This window comes from Puccinia triticina, chromosome 4A (assembly GCF_026914185.1).
Source record: "Puccinia triticina chromosome 4A, complete sequence".
In the NCBI taxonomy this organism is placed as follows: Eukaryota; Fungi; Basidiomycota; class Pucciniomycetes; order Pucciniales; family Pucciniaceae; genus Puccinia; species Puccinia triticina.
Genome location: NC_070561.1, coordinates 3,619,113 through 3,632,437, shown reverse-complemented (window position 1 = coordinate 3,632,437; position 13,325 = coordinate 3,619,113). Strand labels below are relative to the sequence as shown.

General features: G+C 46.8%; 2 protein-coding genes across 2 annotated transcripts in view; one reads left to right on the top strand and one right to left on the bottom strand.

The window, feature by feature from the left end:
* PtA15_4A423 (uncharacterized protein) overlaps positions 1 to 5,717 on the top strand; it is a gene marked incomplete at both ends in the record, with an annotated part of 59,211 nt that extends 53,494 nt beyond the window's left edge. Inside the window, one exon of the mRNA XM_053168305.1 lies at positions 5,607 to 5,717. Coding sequence (XP_053019527.1) covers positions 5,607 to 5,717 — 111 coding nt within the window. The remainder of the gene's footprint in view (positions 1 to 5,606) is intronic.
* A 5,158-nt stretch (positions 5,718 to 10,875) lies between these two features.
* PtA15_4A422 (uncharacterized protein) lies at positions 10,876 to 11,713 on the bottom strand (the record flags this gene model as incomplete). The annotated part of the gene is made up of 3 exons (XM_053168304.1): positions 10,876 to 11,232; positions 11,297 to 11,540; positions 11,610 to 11,713. The coding sequence occupies 3 exons, from the start codon at positions 11,711 to 11,713 to the stop codon at positions 10,876 to 10,878; spliced, it is 705 nt and encodes a 234-aa protein (XP_053019526.1).
* Between the last annotated feature and the right edge of the window lie 1,612 nt (positions 11,714 to 13,325).

Genomic DNA, 13,325 nt, shown 5'->3' with positions numbered 1-13,325 from the left:
TCGGCAGGATATCCAAATCCCCTCGATGGCCGGTCAGACCGGTCAACCGGCCATCAAGGGGTGTGAGTTCCCTCGATGGCCAGTCAGACCGGTGTGGTAGACGGAAAAGTGAAAAATCAAAAGTTTTTTTGCATACATATAGTTACTCACAATACGCCTCAAGATACCATCAAACAGACCTCAGAAATGGATTCTACGGCCAATTTTACCCCTAGTCACCACTGAAAGCATCACCTGAACCCCGCTGGATTGGAACCTACACTTCTTTGGACACTGGACACCCATCACACGTTCAACATACCCAGTCACCAGCCTGTCACCAGCCTCAATTCAAGGATCACAGCATTATGCTTATACAAATCACAGGATACAAACATACATCTCCCCATCAGACTGCAGTCATTACATATTATCAAGTACTCTTCTATTTCCATATTATGATGTCGTCACACACTGACTCTGCAGCCTCAGACTTCATTTATGCACCCCCTGCATCCACCTGTCAACTCATGCAGTCTACTGTCACTTTACGCAGCCTTCATGTGGCCCTACTGCATTCTTATGACATCATTTATGTACCCCTGACACATTATGACATCATTTGTATCTACTCCCACCAGCTAAAATCCCTCACACTGTTGTCTAGATTAGTCAAAACCCTAACCCACAAGCCCTCTGGGGCTCCACTTTTGTCTATATAAGGAGCTCCCTCCTCCCCAGTTGTCAGGTCCTCAGTTCATTACTCACCAATCACAGTCACCCCAACATTTACAGTTCAGCCTTATATATATACTTAAACAACCTACATAACAACCCTTACATTAACAATAACAACAATTTATTCAGTGTCATCAACAAGCTCATCTTGAACCAACCAACCCTATCACTTCATTAAAACTTGCCAAGCTTACCTTGGTGGGTCTTGTTATCTGATAGTATAGAAGGGCAGAGTTTGCACCTCCATCATCCCCTTCTCCATTCAGCAAAAGGTTCTCAGGAACACTTTTGAGTCTTACACCGGTCATTGAGAGGAGTGAGTCCCCTCGATGACCGGCACAGACCAGTCATTGGGAGGATATCCGAATCCCCTCGATGGCCGGTCAGACCGGTTCCCTCGATGGCCAGTCAGACCGGTCATCGAGAGGAGTGAGATCCCTCGATGACCGGTGCAGACCGGTCATTGGGAGGAGTGAGTCCCCTCAATGACCGGTGCAGACCGGTCATCGGGAGGATATCCGAATCCCCTCGATGGCCGGTCAGACCGGTCAACCGGCCATCGAGAGATGTGAGTTCCCTCAATGGCCAGTCATCGAGAGGAGTGCGTCCCCTCGATGACCGGCACAGACCGGGCAGCGGGAGGAGATCTGATTCACCCTGAGGAAAAAAACCTCTCAAGCTGACCTGTAAACACTCGGACGAGTGTGTACAGGCCAGCGTTCTGTCTGCCCAGGTGGAGGGCCCTCGCAACACGTTGTGGTGTTCAGGTGGTTGCAAAGGATTTCAGCAACCAGGGTTTTTTTCACCTGGTGTCATATGCGAGCTGGGAGATACTAAAAGGGCTGGGGTGAAGCTGTTTGTCCCCCCAGGGGATCTGGTTTCGTCCCACCCCCTCCCTGAAGGCCCCCTATTTCACTTGAGTAGGCCCCTTCTTGATTTGAAAAAACAAAAATTCTAATCCTGAACAAAAATTTAAACTTCAAACTCACACAAAACAAAAAATATGACCACAATCAAAACACACAAAAAAATAAAATAAACTCAAACAAAACCAAAGATTTACACTTAAAAAAACAACTCTAAACTCAAACAAAAAAAACAAACTTGAACTTTTTAAACTTAAAAAACACAAATACCAAACTTTTTATTTTTTGGCCTGCAATTTCAATGAAATGCAGCATGAACCCATGAAGTCAGTTTCTGTGAAACTGTGGTTTTAATGAACTTGGATGTTTCTCTGTGCTCTCAAATTTTTAAGCATGTGGTAGATGGGAGAAAGAAGTTATGGTTGTTCATGAATAAGCAAAAATATTAATAAAAATTAGTGGGGATGACTCCCAAAATAAAATTATTTTGGGTCGACAACTCCCAAAAAAGCCGTACCCAAAAAAGGGGTCTAGTTCGACGTCAAGCGCTGGTTGAAACATAGTCGCGCCGGCGCGGACGTATGGGAGTCGTTTTCCCAAAAGTTGGGAGTCGTTTTTCCAAGACCCATAAAATATTGCAGGATCTACTTCACAGAGACAAAGACTAAGAACCCAACAGACCAACAAGAACCAGATCGAACCACCTCCAAAACCTTGAATATCCCAACTCCAAAACCTTGAATATCCCGTACTCCGCTCTCAGAAACCCGACTCCAACCTTGAATATTCCGCTCCGACATCACACCCAACCCTTGGTATCAGCAATAAATTGGACGCCTCCAAAGCTGCCAAACTCCAACAATAACTGGCCGACATTACCAAGAAGGCCAACAAAGAGGAGAAAAAACACCGCCAGGCCAAGGCCAAGTTGGAGGATGCACTCCGCACTCAGAACCCACCTCTCCCCGTACCAACCGCTGGAGTGGAGGTAGCCACGACCAAGGCCCCCAAGCACTGCCAACGTGGATGAATTTGCAATGTTGTATATTGATCAGCGCCCTGCCAAACTGCGCAACTGCAAAGCGGACAGGGGTGAGACAAATCCCTGCTGGAAGCCAGCCCGGAAATTTGCCTGAGGAAACATCCTTCCCAGCAACACTGGGTCGCTACGCTATTTCAGCGCTACGCGTTAGCGTAGCGGCAAAAAGCGCCCGGCTATTTTGCATAGCGTTAGCGCGCTGTTAGCGCCGCTACGCTACGCTAATTTTCAGCGGCGCTAACAGCGCGCCAATTCTTTGTTAGCGTTAGCGCGCCGCTACAGTCGCTACGCTACGCTGCGCTGCGCTACCGCGCTTTTAGCGGAAAAAAAGCCCTTTTTTCCCGCTAAAGGCGCTGTAGCGCAGCGCAGCGCGCGCTCTTTTGCGCCCTGCATGTTTAGCGTTAGCGCAATTGCGCGCATCTGCGCTAACGCTACGCTATCAGCTAAAATAGCTGCGCACCGCGTGCGCGTAGCGTTAGCGCATATGCGTGCAATTGCGCTAACACTACGCTAAAAAATAGCGCATTTGCGCTGCGCTACGCTACGCTAACCGCTATGGTTAGCGTAGCGACCCAGTGTTGTTCCCAGTGACCCGCTTCTTATATGCATCCCACCCCCACCAGCCTTGCCACGGCCCACAGCTGACACTCCGCAACGGGTGGATAAATTTACAGTATGCCCAAAATGTAACCATACACCCCACATCCCCATCCTGATGACATTCCTGTATCCATTCAGATAGGAACATACTCAATGTCCTCAACGCCCCAGCTTTAAGTTTTGCGTCTGCCCTTGTTGGCAAGGCTATGCATACGGTTGCCAACTCAACTGAACACCACCTGACAGTGACACAAGCCTCAATGTCACCGTTGCAAAAATCCTTGGCACCACTCTCTTTCAATCAGGCCATCCGCCAAGAAACTTACAGCGGTTTCATCAAGGAGAAAACTACACCTTGGCATACCCCTCTGGCCAGCTAAGGCAAGATCTGTATGTACAGTCACTGGACAGAAACATTGGTACCACCAAAAGCTCATTCTAGAAGACCAACCCACAAACTTGAAGTCATGAGGATTTGAGAACAAGTGTGTAAAATGACTTCAGAAGAATGAATATAACAAAATAAAAAGGATTTGGAACATCACAAAACTTACAAAATTGCTTGCATTAAATGATGATTTTGGAAAATCTTGAATACCATCCCACTTTCTTAAATACACAGAATCCTAGGATCCTGGATCTAAGTTTTGGGGTGTTTTATTCACATAATTAAAAAAAAGAGTGCACACAACAATTAAACACCAGGACAAGTTGAAATCCCCAAAGACCCAAAGGCCCTATGGATGACCCTCCAGCTGTGCCATAGCAACAAGCAAAAGTGGGCCGGTTGTTAAAGGTGTCCAGGGAGGGCCTAACCAAGCAGTTAGGGGGCTCCCAGGGAGGGGGTAGGACGAAACCGGATCCCCTGGGGATCCATCAAAAGTCTACTCCTCCCTTATATACCTTTGAGCAGTCTCTTTAAACCAATTCCTTGCCACCTCAGGCTCCGTCTCAGCCACTCCAACCATTGCGCCTCTCCTCTCCCCTTGGCAACTACCCGCTGTGGAACTCCTACCGTGCCAGGCGGTAGGAAGTTCTTGGAAGGGAAAGTGGTGATGAGCCTGCCTTCCTGTGAGGTCCTAGGATGAATGAGATCTGAGAAAACCAGAGAAAGGGGGTTGAACAACAATGTCAGTGAGACTTGTTGGCGGGTTTGGGGGTTGAGGATCTGGAAAGGGATGCTGATGAGGATCTTGAGGGTTGATAAGGATCTGATGAGGTGATGAGGATAAGGATCTGAGAATCTTGATGGTGTATTTCATGTATCAGAGGACTGCCATGCCTCCCCATCATCTGAGTTTAAAGTTTGAACTCAGACTCCAGGAATGTTCATCACATCCCTAACTACAAACAAGCTCTGCACAACACAAACAAAACAAAACACACACAAAGAAAGATCAACCACATACATAGAAAAATGAGGAGAGTAACATAAGAGAATGGGTGCAATGTATCAAAAAGAACAGAGAGAAAAATCAACAACAATCATCAATATCAATCATAACATCTTGAATCTTGAGCTTGAGATTTGAGATGGAGAATCTTGAAGTCTGGATCTTGATAACTGGTCACTTGAATCTTGAGTCTTCATCTGGATCTTGAACCATGGACCGTCTGTACCATTTTGCTCACCACACCGCCAGCCCCATTCATTACCTAACATCAACTGTTCCGGCCACAGAGCACCTCAAGTAAACATGCCTTTGCCCTTGCGCCACATCCCATCGCCGTGGCGCGTGGCCCCAGTCGTGTATTTGCCTTGCTCTTTCCCCACCAGCACCTGACTCTTGGTTACCCACACTCACCATTCCGCAGAGATGCAGGAGTGGATACTTGCAACGACTGTCCTCACAATCCCACTATCCATCTTCAAGGACCCGGCACCCCCAATAGGATCCAGGTCTTCAACCAACACAAGAAGATCCTCCATCTGAAAGACATCAGTGTGTCCGCCCCAACAATGACCACCGAGCCCGTGCCGTGCCTGATGAAGACGCAGCTGCTGGGGATGGCCAACGCTGTCGCTGGTGTGGGATTTCGGCCGTAGTCTCTGGCCAAGGGTGCATCCTGTGCCAACTCCCCCACATCCTCCTCCTCCCGCTCCCACGCCTCTGCCTCTACCTCTTCTTATTCTTTGGGACCGGCTAAGTCTCTTGCGGCCGATCACGCCCTCAATAGGTTCTCCAAACAGGCTGCCAAAGACTACAACGAACTCTTTGGAAGACAGCCCCCCCTTCTTGCCCACAACCTCACGTTTGTGTCCTCTGAAACACTCAAACTACACATCCGGCTCTCCAACATGTCCAGCAAATCCCGGGCAAGTCTCTCCCCCCTCTTTTCTCCTTGTCCCCTCGCTGAAAACGCTGATCTGTTGATTTTGACAGTTGGGAGACGAGGATAGTGACAAGGTGGACCCGTTTGCAGAGGTTGACAAGGAAAACCTCACCAAAGAGGCTACCCTCAAGGCTAATATCGTTTGCAATAGGTTGGCTTGATTGTCTGCGTTGGTCACCGAGATTGTCAATCAAATGACCCCACACATTGACAAGATCTCACTCAAAGACGGATGCATGCAGCTTGTCAGTCTTCCCCTCCCCGTCTCTCACTCCCTCCAACGATGCATCTATTACGCTACAGTTAGCGAGTAATACCTCAAATTAGCCGGTTTTTAACGCTGCTACGCTAAACTAAATTGTAGCGTTGGTGGTATTACAGTTACAGCCAACTTTTAATTCAGAAAAAAATCATAGATTTTAATCGCTAGAAAGTAGCGGTTTTTAGCGTCTGATTGCTACGCTTCAGCTATATGTAACAACTCTGCGCTAATATAGCAATATATTAGCGTTCCTTGTTGCTACACTAATTTAACAAATAATTGGTGGTAATATTGAATAAGTAGTGGTAATATTGAATAATTAGCGGTAATATTGAATAATTAGCGGTATTTATCTCATCTGGGAAAAAACCAGACCTCTAGCTCCAGAATCTATAATCTATTGATGCGCTAATTACTGCGCTAATTCTAATTTGAATATTTAGCGTTTATCCCGCTAAATTGGCATGTAGCAATGTTTTAGCGGGTGTAGCGGCTTTGGCGCTAAAATACAGCTGTTTTTAGCGTTAGCGCCTTCAAAAAGCTGAACTACATGGCACAGGGAAATAGTGTAGCAAGGGTGTTGCTACGCTACGCGCTATATGTAGCGCTGGACCGTTACCGCTATCGCTAACTGCCCAGATTATTAGCGGCAAGCGCTATGCTACTTTTTTAGCGGTGCTAATTACATATAGCGTAATAGATGCATCGTTGCTCCCTCCCACTCTCCCTCAGCTCCCGCTTATCTTTGTTTTGTTGTTGTTGTTTTTTGGGTTGTGTAGATTGGCTTGTTCGAAGACACTCCCGAGATCCGCACCCTTTTTGTACATTCACATGGTATGCTCCCTGTCATTGAAATCTTGAGTTCCAGCGCTCAAGAGACCTTGTCAGCTTGTTACTGAGCACCATCAACATGGTAGGTACACCCACCCACATACACTTTATATGTGAGCGCAGGAGGAAAGCTGATCAGCTATGGGTTGTGTAGATCATCAATGACGATCCGGAGTCCTTGGAGAAGATCTGCAAAAGTCCTCCCACTTCCTTCATACCAGTCGGGCCTCCAGGAGCTGATCGATCATCTTCGGACCCGCGAAGTATAACGGCGGGTGTCCGGTGGTGATGGGATTTGCGTTGAATAAATACGCGCGCAAGATCTGCCAAGAGGCTGCGTTGTTTATAGGCTCCATGTGTCACCGTCGCGGTATCAATTGCAGAGCACTGCACTGGCAGGGAAAGCACAGCCCGGCTGTTCTACTGAATGGCCAAACCTGTCAGCAAGGTGTGCCGCGGATACCAGCAGACCGGTATCCAACTCGGCGAGATGAGATTATATCAATCTAGATTGAGTGTACAAGCTTCTGGTGCAGGAAAGTTGTCAAGTTGAAGACTTCCTATCAATGTCATGCCCCTAGCACATCCATGCAAGAGGACAATGGAGTGGAAGTCTGGGAGCTGTAAACCAAAGCCAAGTGACCAAGGGAGAATCAGAACTTCAGAAGTCAGTGCTGGCCTCTCATCTTCTTCAGATCTTTGGTAAAGCTCTCTTACTTCTCAGTGGATGTCCAGAGCAACTGATTTCCAGTGTTACAAACATAAATCTCTCAAATGTGTTGACCTACATACAAAGATCCAAAGCTCGTGCAAGCTGATTGCCATTGTCATCATGACATTAGAGTGCACAATCATCTGCCGTTCTTTGTTATAACCTTGGTCGGCTTATGGTGACAATGGGAGCCACTGATCCAATCTGCAATTGATGACCGCCGTTGGTCACTACCGGCGGGGTGAATTCTATATAACACCAATCACCAGCCCGCCACATGGAGCTATGAATCCTAAAAGTGAGATGATGGTAGAAAACTCCCCCAAGGGAAAATATATTTCTGGTACCACACGGACTATAAATAGCTGATTGTAAATACATAGTTTGGTTGATGAGAAATAAAGAAATAGTATAGTATGTAAATAGAATATGTGTGAAAATATGGAAATAAAATACTGAGAAAATATAGATATATAAATAGGGACTTACTTTGCGCGCTGAGAAAAACACTTTGCGCACTGCACAGCGCACGGATTCCCCAACACTTTGCGCACTGCGGGTGAAATACACCACTTTTGGAAGATTCTTTTGGGCCAATCAATAGACAGGCTTTCCATTGGCCTCTCTGAATTTTTTGAGAGTTTCTTGAAGCATTCTTTCTTGTTAAAAAAATCGTAAAAATCCAGAAGAAATGTAGGATTTGGGCGCCTAAAAGACAAGGTTCTCATAGCCCCAAAGTTCCAAATCATTTATTTACGGACCTACTTTGCGCAGCAGCAAAAAACTCTTTGCGCACAGAATCAACCGTCCCCCAACGTCGAGCCCGCTGTGCGCGCAAGCCAAAAATACTTCGCGCACAGTGACTTCCCCCAAAAGAAGGAGGTGATTTTTCCGGATTTTTTTTTTGATGAATCAAAAGAGGGGGTCTTACTTGCCCCCTCCAAAAAATATTGGAATTTTTGAAGGTGTCCTTGTGATGCAAAAAAAAAAATCATAATGTTAATCCAAAAAAAAGGCACCCGCTACCCCGATAGCCCACCCCGGGGCCTTTGTACCTGCTCAAACTTAAGTGGTTGGGTACCCAGCCCCTCGAAAAGAAAGTTCGAGGGGCAGCAGCTCCGGGCCCGGCTATCCCCCAGCCGCCGTGCCGATGACCGGCACAGGCCATCGAGCGGAGTTGCACACTCCCCCGATGACCGGCCAGCACATGCGTGCATGTGGCACAAATTACCGGTCATCGAGGGGATTATGTACTCCTCTCAATGGCCAATCTATCCCGGTCATCGAGTGGAGTAAATACTTCCCTTGATGACCAGGTCCGTTCCGGTCATCCAGGGGAGTACATACTTCCCTGGATGACCGGGTCCGTTCCGGTCATCGAGGGGAGTGTTCACTCCTCTCAATGACCGGAGCAATCGGGTCATCGAGGGGAGTATGTACTCCTCTCGATGACCGGAGCAATCGGGTCATCGAGGGGAGTATGTACTCCTCTCGATGACCGGGTCCATGCCGGTCATTGAGAGGAGTACATCCTTCCCTCAATGACCGGGTCCGTTCCGGTCATCGAGAGGAATGTTCACTCCTCTCGACGACCGGAGCTTGGTGACCTGGTTGCTCCGGTTGGCGAGAGGAGTGAACACTCCCCTCGATGACCGGAACGGACTCGGTCACCGAGGGAAGGATGTACTCCTCTCGATGACCGGCATGGACCCGGTCATCGAGAGGAGTACACTCCCCTCGGTGACCCGATTACTCCGGTCATCGAGAGGAGTGAACACTCCCCTTGGTGACCCGATTACTCCGGTCATCGAGAGGAGTGAACACTCCCCTCGATGACCGGAACGGACCCGGTCATCCAGGGAAGTATGTACTCCTCTCGATGACCGGCATGGACCCGGTCATCGAGGGAAGTATGTACTCCACTCGATGACCGGGATAGATTGGCCATTGAGAGGAGTACATAATCCCCTCGATGACCGGTAATTTGTGCCACATGCACGCATGTGCTGGCCGGTCATCGGGGGAGTGTGCAACTCCGCTCGATGGCCTGTGCCGGCCATCGGCACGGCGGCTGGGGGATAGCCGGGCCCGGAGCTGCTGCCCCTCGAACTTTCTTTTCGAGGGGCTGGGTACCCAACCACTTAAGTTTGAGCAGGTACAAAGGCCCCGGGGTGGGCTATCGGGGTAGCGGGTGCCTTTTTTTTGGATTAACATTATGATTTTTTTTTTTGCATCACAAGGACACCTTCAAAAATTCCAATATTTTTTGGAGGGGGCAAGTAAGACCCCCTCTTTTGATTCATCAAAAAAAAAATCCGGAAAAATCACCTCCTTCTTTTGGGGGAAGTCACTGTGCGCGAAGTATTTTTGGCTTGCGCGCACAGCGGGCTCGACGTTGGGGGACGGTTGATTCTGTGCGCAAAGAGTTTTTTGCTGCTGCGCGAAGTAGCTCCGTTTATTTATTGATTCAACTAGACTTTCAGGGCGGCTGCGCCGCTGCTCGTCTGAGTTTATGTACAACCAGAACTTCTGCCCCCATTCAAAAAGCCTGTTAGTTGACTCTGTGCACCTGCCACCAGCTCTCACAACCCGCCAGCGCAGTTGGTATAAATTTGCTCTGTTGAGAGGAATGTGAATCTAGCACCAGTTGACAAGCACAAAGAAGAGACCAGGAGTTGTGCACAAGAAAGAAGCTCGCCATTGGGTGCGCAGTCAAAAAAAATTGTGTTAACACCAGAGGCAGAAGAAGCAGACAGACAGAGTAAAAGGCCTTTTATTAAAACACCCACCGGGCAATAAAAAGGTGTTCTGGTTAGGAAGACATGTAAGGATGCGGGGATGAAATGGGGCCCTATGGGCAACAGTGCAACAAATGCAATATGTGTATTGTACAGGCATATACATTATATCTTATTTATATTTGAATAAAAAATGTCTTGGTGTATTTGTATTGCATTGGTCACCCAATACAATACAATACAATACATTCCAAAAAAAATGTATTGACCATGCCAATCCACAAAATATTACATTTGGCGAGAGCAATACATTATGCAAAAAATCCAATGTATTGTATTGGATAAAAAATACAATACAAATACAATGTATATGCTATACAAAATACATGCCATATACAAATACATGTATAGTATTTGTTGCACCATTGCTAGTATGGGCCAGATTCTTTGGGTTGACAGACTCTTCCAAGGTCTTTGATTTCAGGTGGGCCCAATGCAGCCCTGGTGATGGGATACCAGCAAGACGGTCAACATGGATCCCGTGGCTCTTGGTTGCTAGGCAGGCCACCAGCTTGTAAAGAAACATGATCTGTCCCTCCTCCCCTTCCCCTTCTTCTCAGTCTTCTGTCTTTGCACCAAGTTTGTCTTCTAGGAACTTCGTGGGTTAGATTTGCACCCTTTCCGGATATTTCAAAAAAATTGGAAATCACTGGATCAAAGAGAAACACTGTGTGTTTGGATTTGAGAAGAGTATGTGATTTAAATTGACTGTGATCTCATTCCATTGAGGATAATGGGTAATGAATACAGTCTAACAACCCGGAGAAATATGAGTAAGGGACAGAGATTGAGAGTGAATGGTAAAGAGAGGAAAAAAAGCAGCAGATGGAGGCAAGATGGTCAAGGACTGCATTGGGGATAGCGACTCCGTCATAAGTACTGCTGCCGTAGCTGAGCTCATCAATGATGACCAAGGGGCGCGGGATGGCCATCCAGAGGATCTTTGCAGCGTTGATGATCTTGACCATGAACGCGCTTTGGCCCTGGGCCAGTTCCTCAGACATGCCCATCCGGGTGTAGCAGCCGTCAAAGAGCCCAACTGTTGCGCGTTTGGCCGGCACAAAACTTCCCATCTGCACCCCACCGGAGGATCCATTCAATGCCTTGCAAGCCAGTTTTCTCAAAAGTAACACTCACTTGGGCCAGGAGCACAATGCATCCACTCATCTTTGTGGTCACCAACTTACCGCCCCAATTATGTCCAGTCAAGATCATCATTAAGAGGCTGTTAGGAGTGAATTCACACTTATTGGGGACGAGTGTATTATTGATGATTTTTTCAACAATAGGGTCGCGCCCCTTGAAGATTTTGATGGTGGGATGTGGGAAAATGCGCGGTCTGGCGTACCTGTTCTTGCCGGCCACCGCCGCGAGACTGGTCCTGCATGGTCAAAAAAATCAGTGCTCTCTCATCAAAGGTGTTCAGAAACAAAAAGGGGGCCGACTAAACCAATCTTCTGCTTTGAACCACGGCAGAGAGATCGCCAGGACCTGGTCGGACACCAGCGCCAAGTTCTTGGCCGTGGGCCCGTAGCCTTGCGGGAGCTTGGACATCAAAGCCGGTGGGCTAGGCTAGTTCAGCCTGCCCAAAGTGGCCAGCACGCAGACCAGTCTTCTCACCACACACCAGTGACTCATCATGGCATCCCAAGCGGAGGAGAAAACCAAGGAGACCTCGTAGTTGGTCAAGCAGATGATGGGCTGGGGGGATCAGAAGGCCCAGAAGAGACGAACACCACCACCACGCGCCTGTTTGACCTCGACTCAATCATCCTTCTCAGCCACCTCGAGTCCACGCTCATCCGGTGTGGAACTACTCAAAGGGGAGAATAGAGCTTGGAAGGTAAATGGATAGCAACACTAGTACTAATGTAAGCTATGCAAGGGTGCTGATGAGGCTGCCTTCCTGACTAATGCTGAGGGGATGAGAGTAACACTAAGAAAAAAGAAGAAAAGGTGTGGCTGATTTCTGCTTGATCTTAGGAGCTAGTACTATGAGCTTTAACTACTGACTACTGAGGGTAAGAGAGATGGAGGATTGATGAGAGTGGGGGACTTATAATTTCTGTATCCAAAATTATCTATAAATTCTGTATATATTTCTCTGCATGAGGTACAAGTGAGGGGGGGAAAGACAATTCTTATAGTAAGGAGGGATGAGCACAGACTATGAAGAGTTCTGGCTATGAGAATGAAGGTTGTACAAATGAGGAAGAGTGATGTGAACATAGTAACAGTATGTAATGATGAGCAATGCTGAAAAGGGAATGCTGGTTATGGGAATAAAAGAATGTACTAATGGGGAAAAGTGATGAGAACATAGTAACTACTTGTAATGATGAGCACTACTGAAAGAAGTAAGCACAGATCTAATGATGTAATGTGTATAATAGCCATAGTACATAATGAGGAATGTATGTAAAGGGTTTAGTATGTGAAAGTAATTATGTAAAAGTAATGTACTGTAATGATTCAAGTAAGTTACTAATGAATTGAGCATTGTAACTAATGAAGACTGTAGATTATCTGTAAGTCTTATATCCTCTATAACTATTGAACCATTGAAGATAAGGGTATACTATGTATGAGGGACTATATGTGAAATTTGATGTAGAATCTGAATATGCAATAATAATGAGGTATTTGTGAAGGGTTATGGGGAAATGTTCAATGTAATGATGAATATATGTAAAAGAAAGCAATAAAATACTACTTATGGTTTGGAATGGAGCACCACATCCTCCCCCAACTTATTGTCTGTCCCCAGGCAATGCACCAAAGAGAAGAGTGATCCAGAAAGAGTTGAAGAATGTTGAGTCCAAGAGTCCAAAGTCCAAAGTCCAGTGTTCTTCCTCCAAAAGGTGAAATCCAAAGTCCTGAGTAGTAGTCCAAATCCAGTGTCCAGTGTCCAAAGCCAATTAGAATCCAAGTATAATCCAAGTCCAGTATATCTGCGTCCAAGGTGTCCAAATCCAATTAAAAGTCCAATAGTCCTATGTATCCAGAGTATCCATAGTCCAGTATCCAATCCAAAGAGTCCAGTATCCAAAAGAAGGTCCAATTATCAATGAGGGTTGAATGTATAAGAAGATCTAACTCTGCTGAAGGCAATATCCTTGAGACAGACACATATTAGACTAATTTCCACTCTGGAGAATAATTTTCC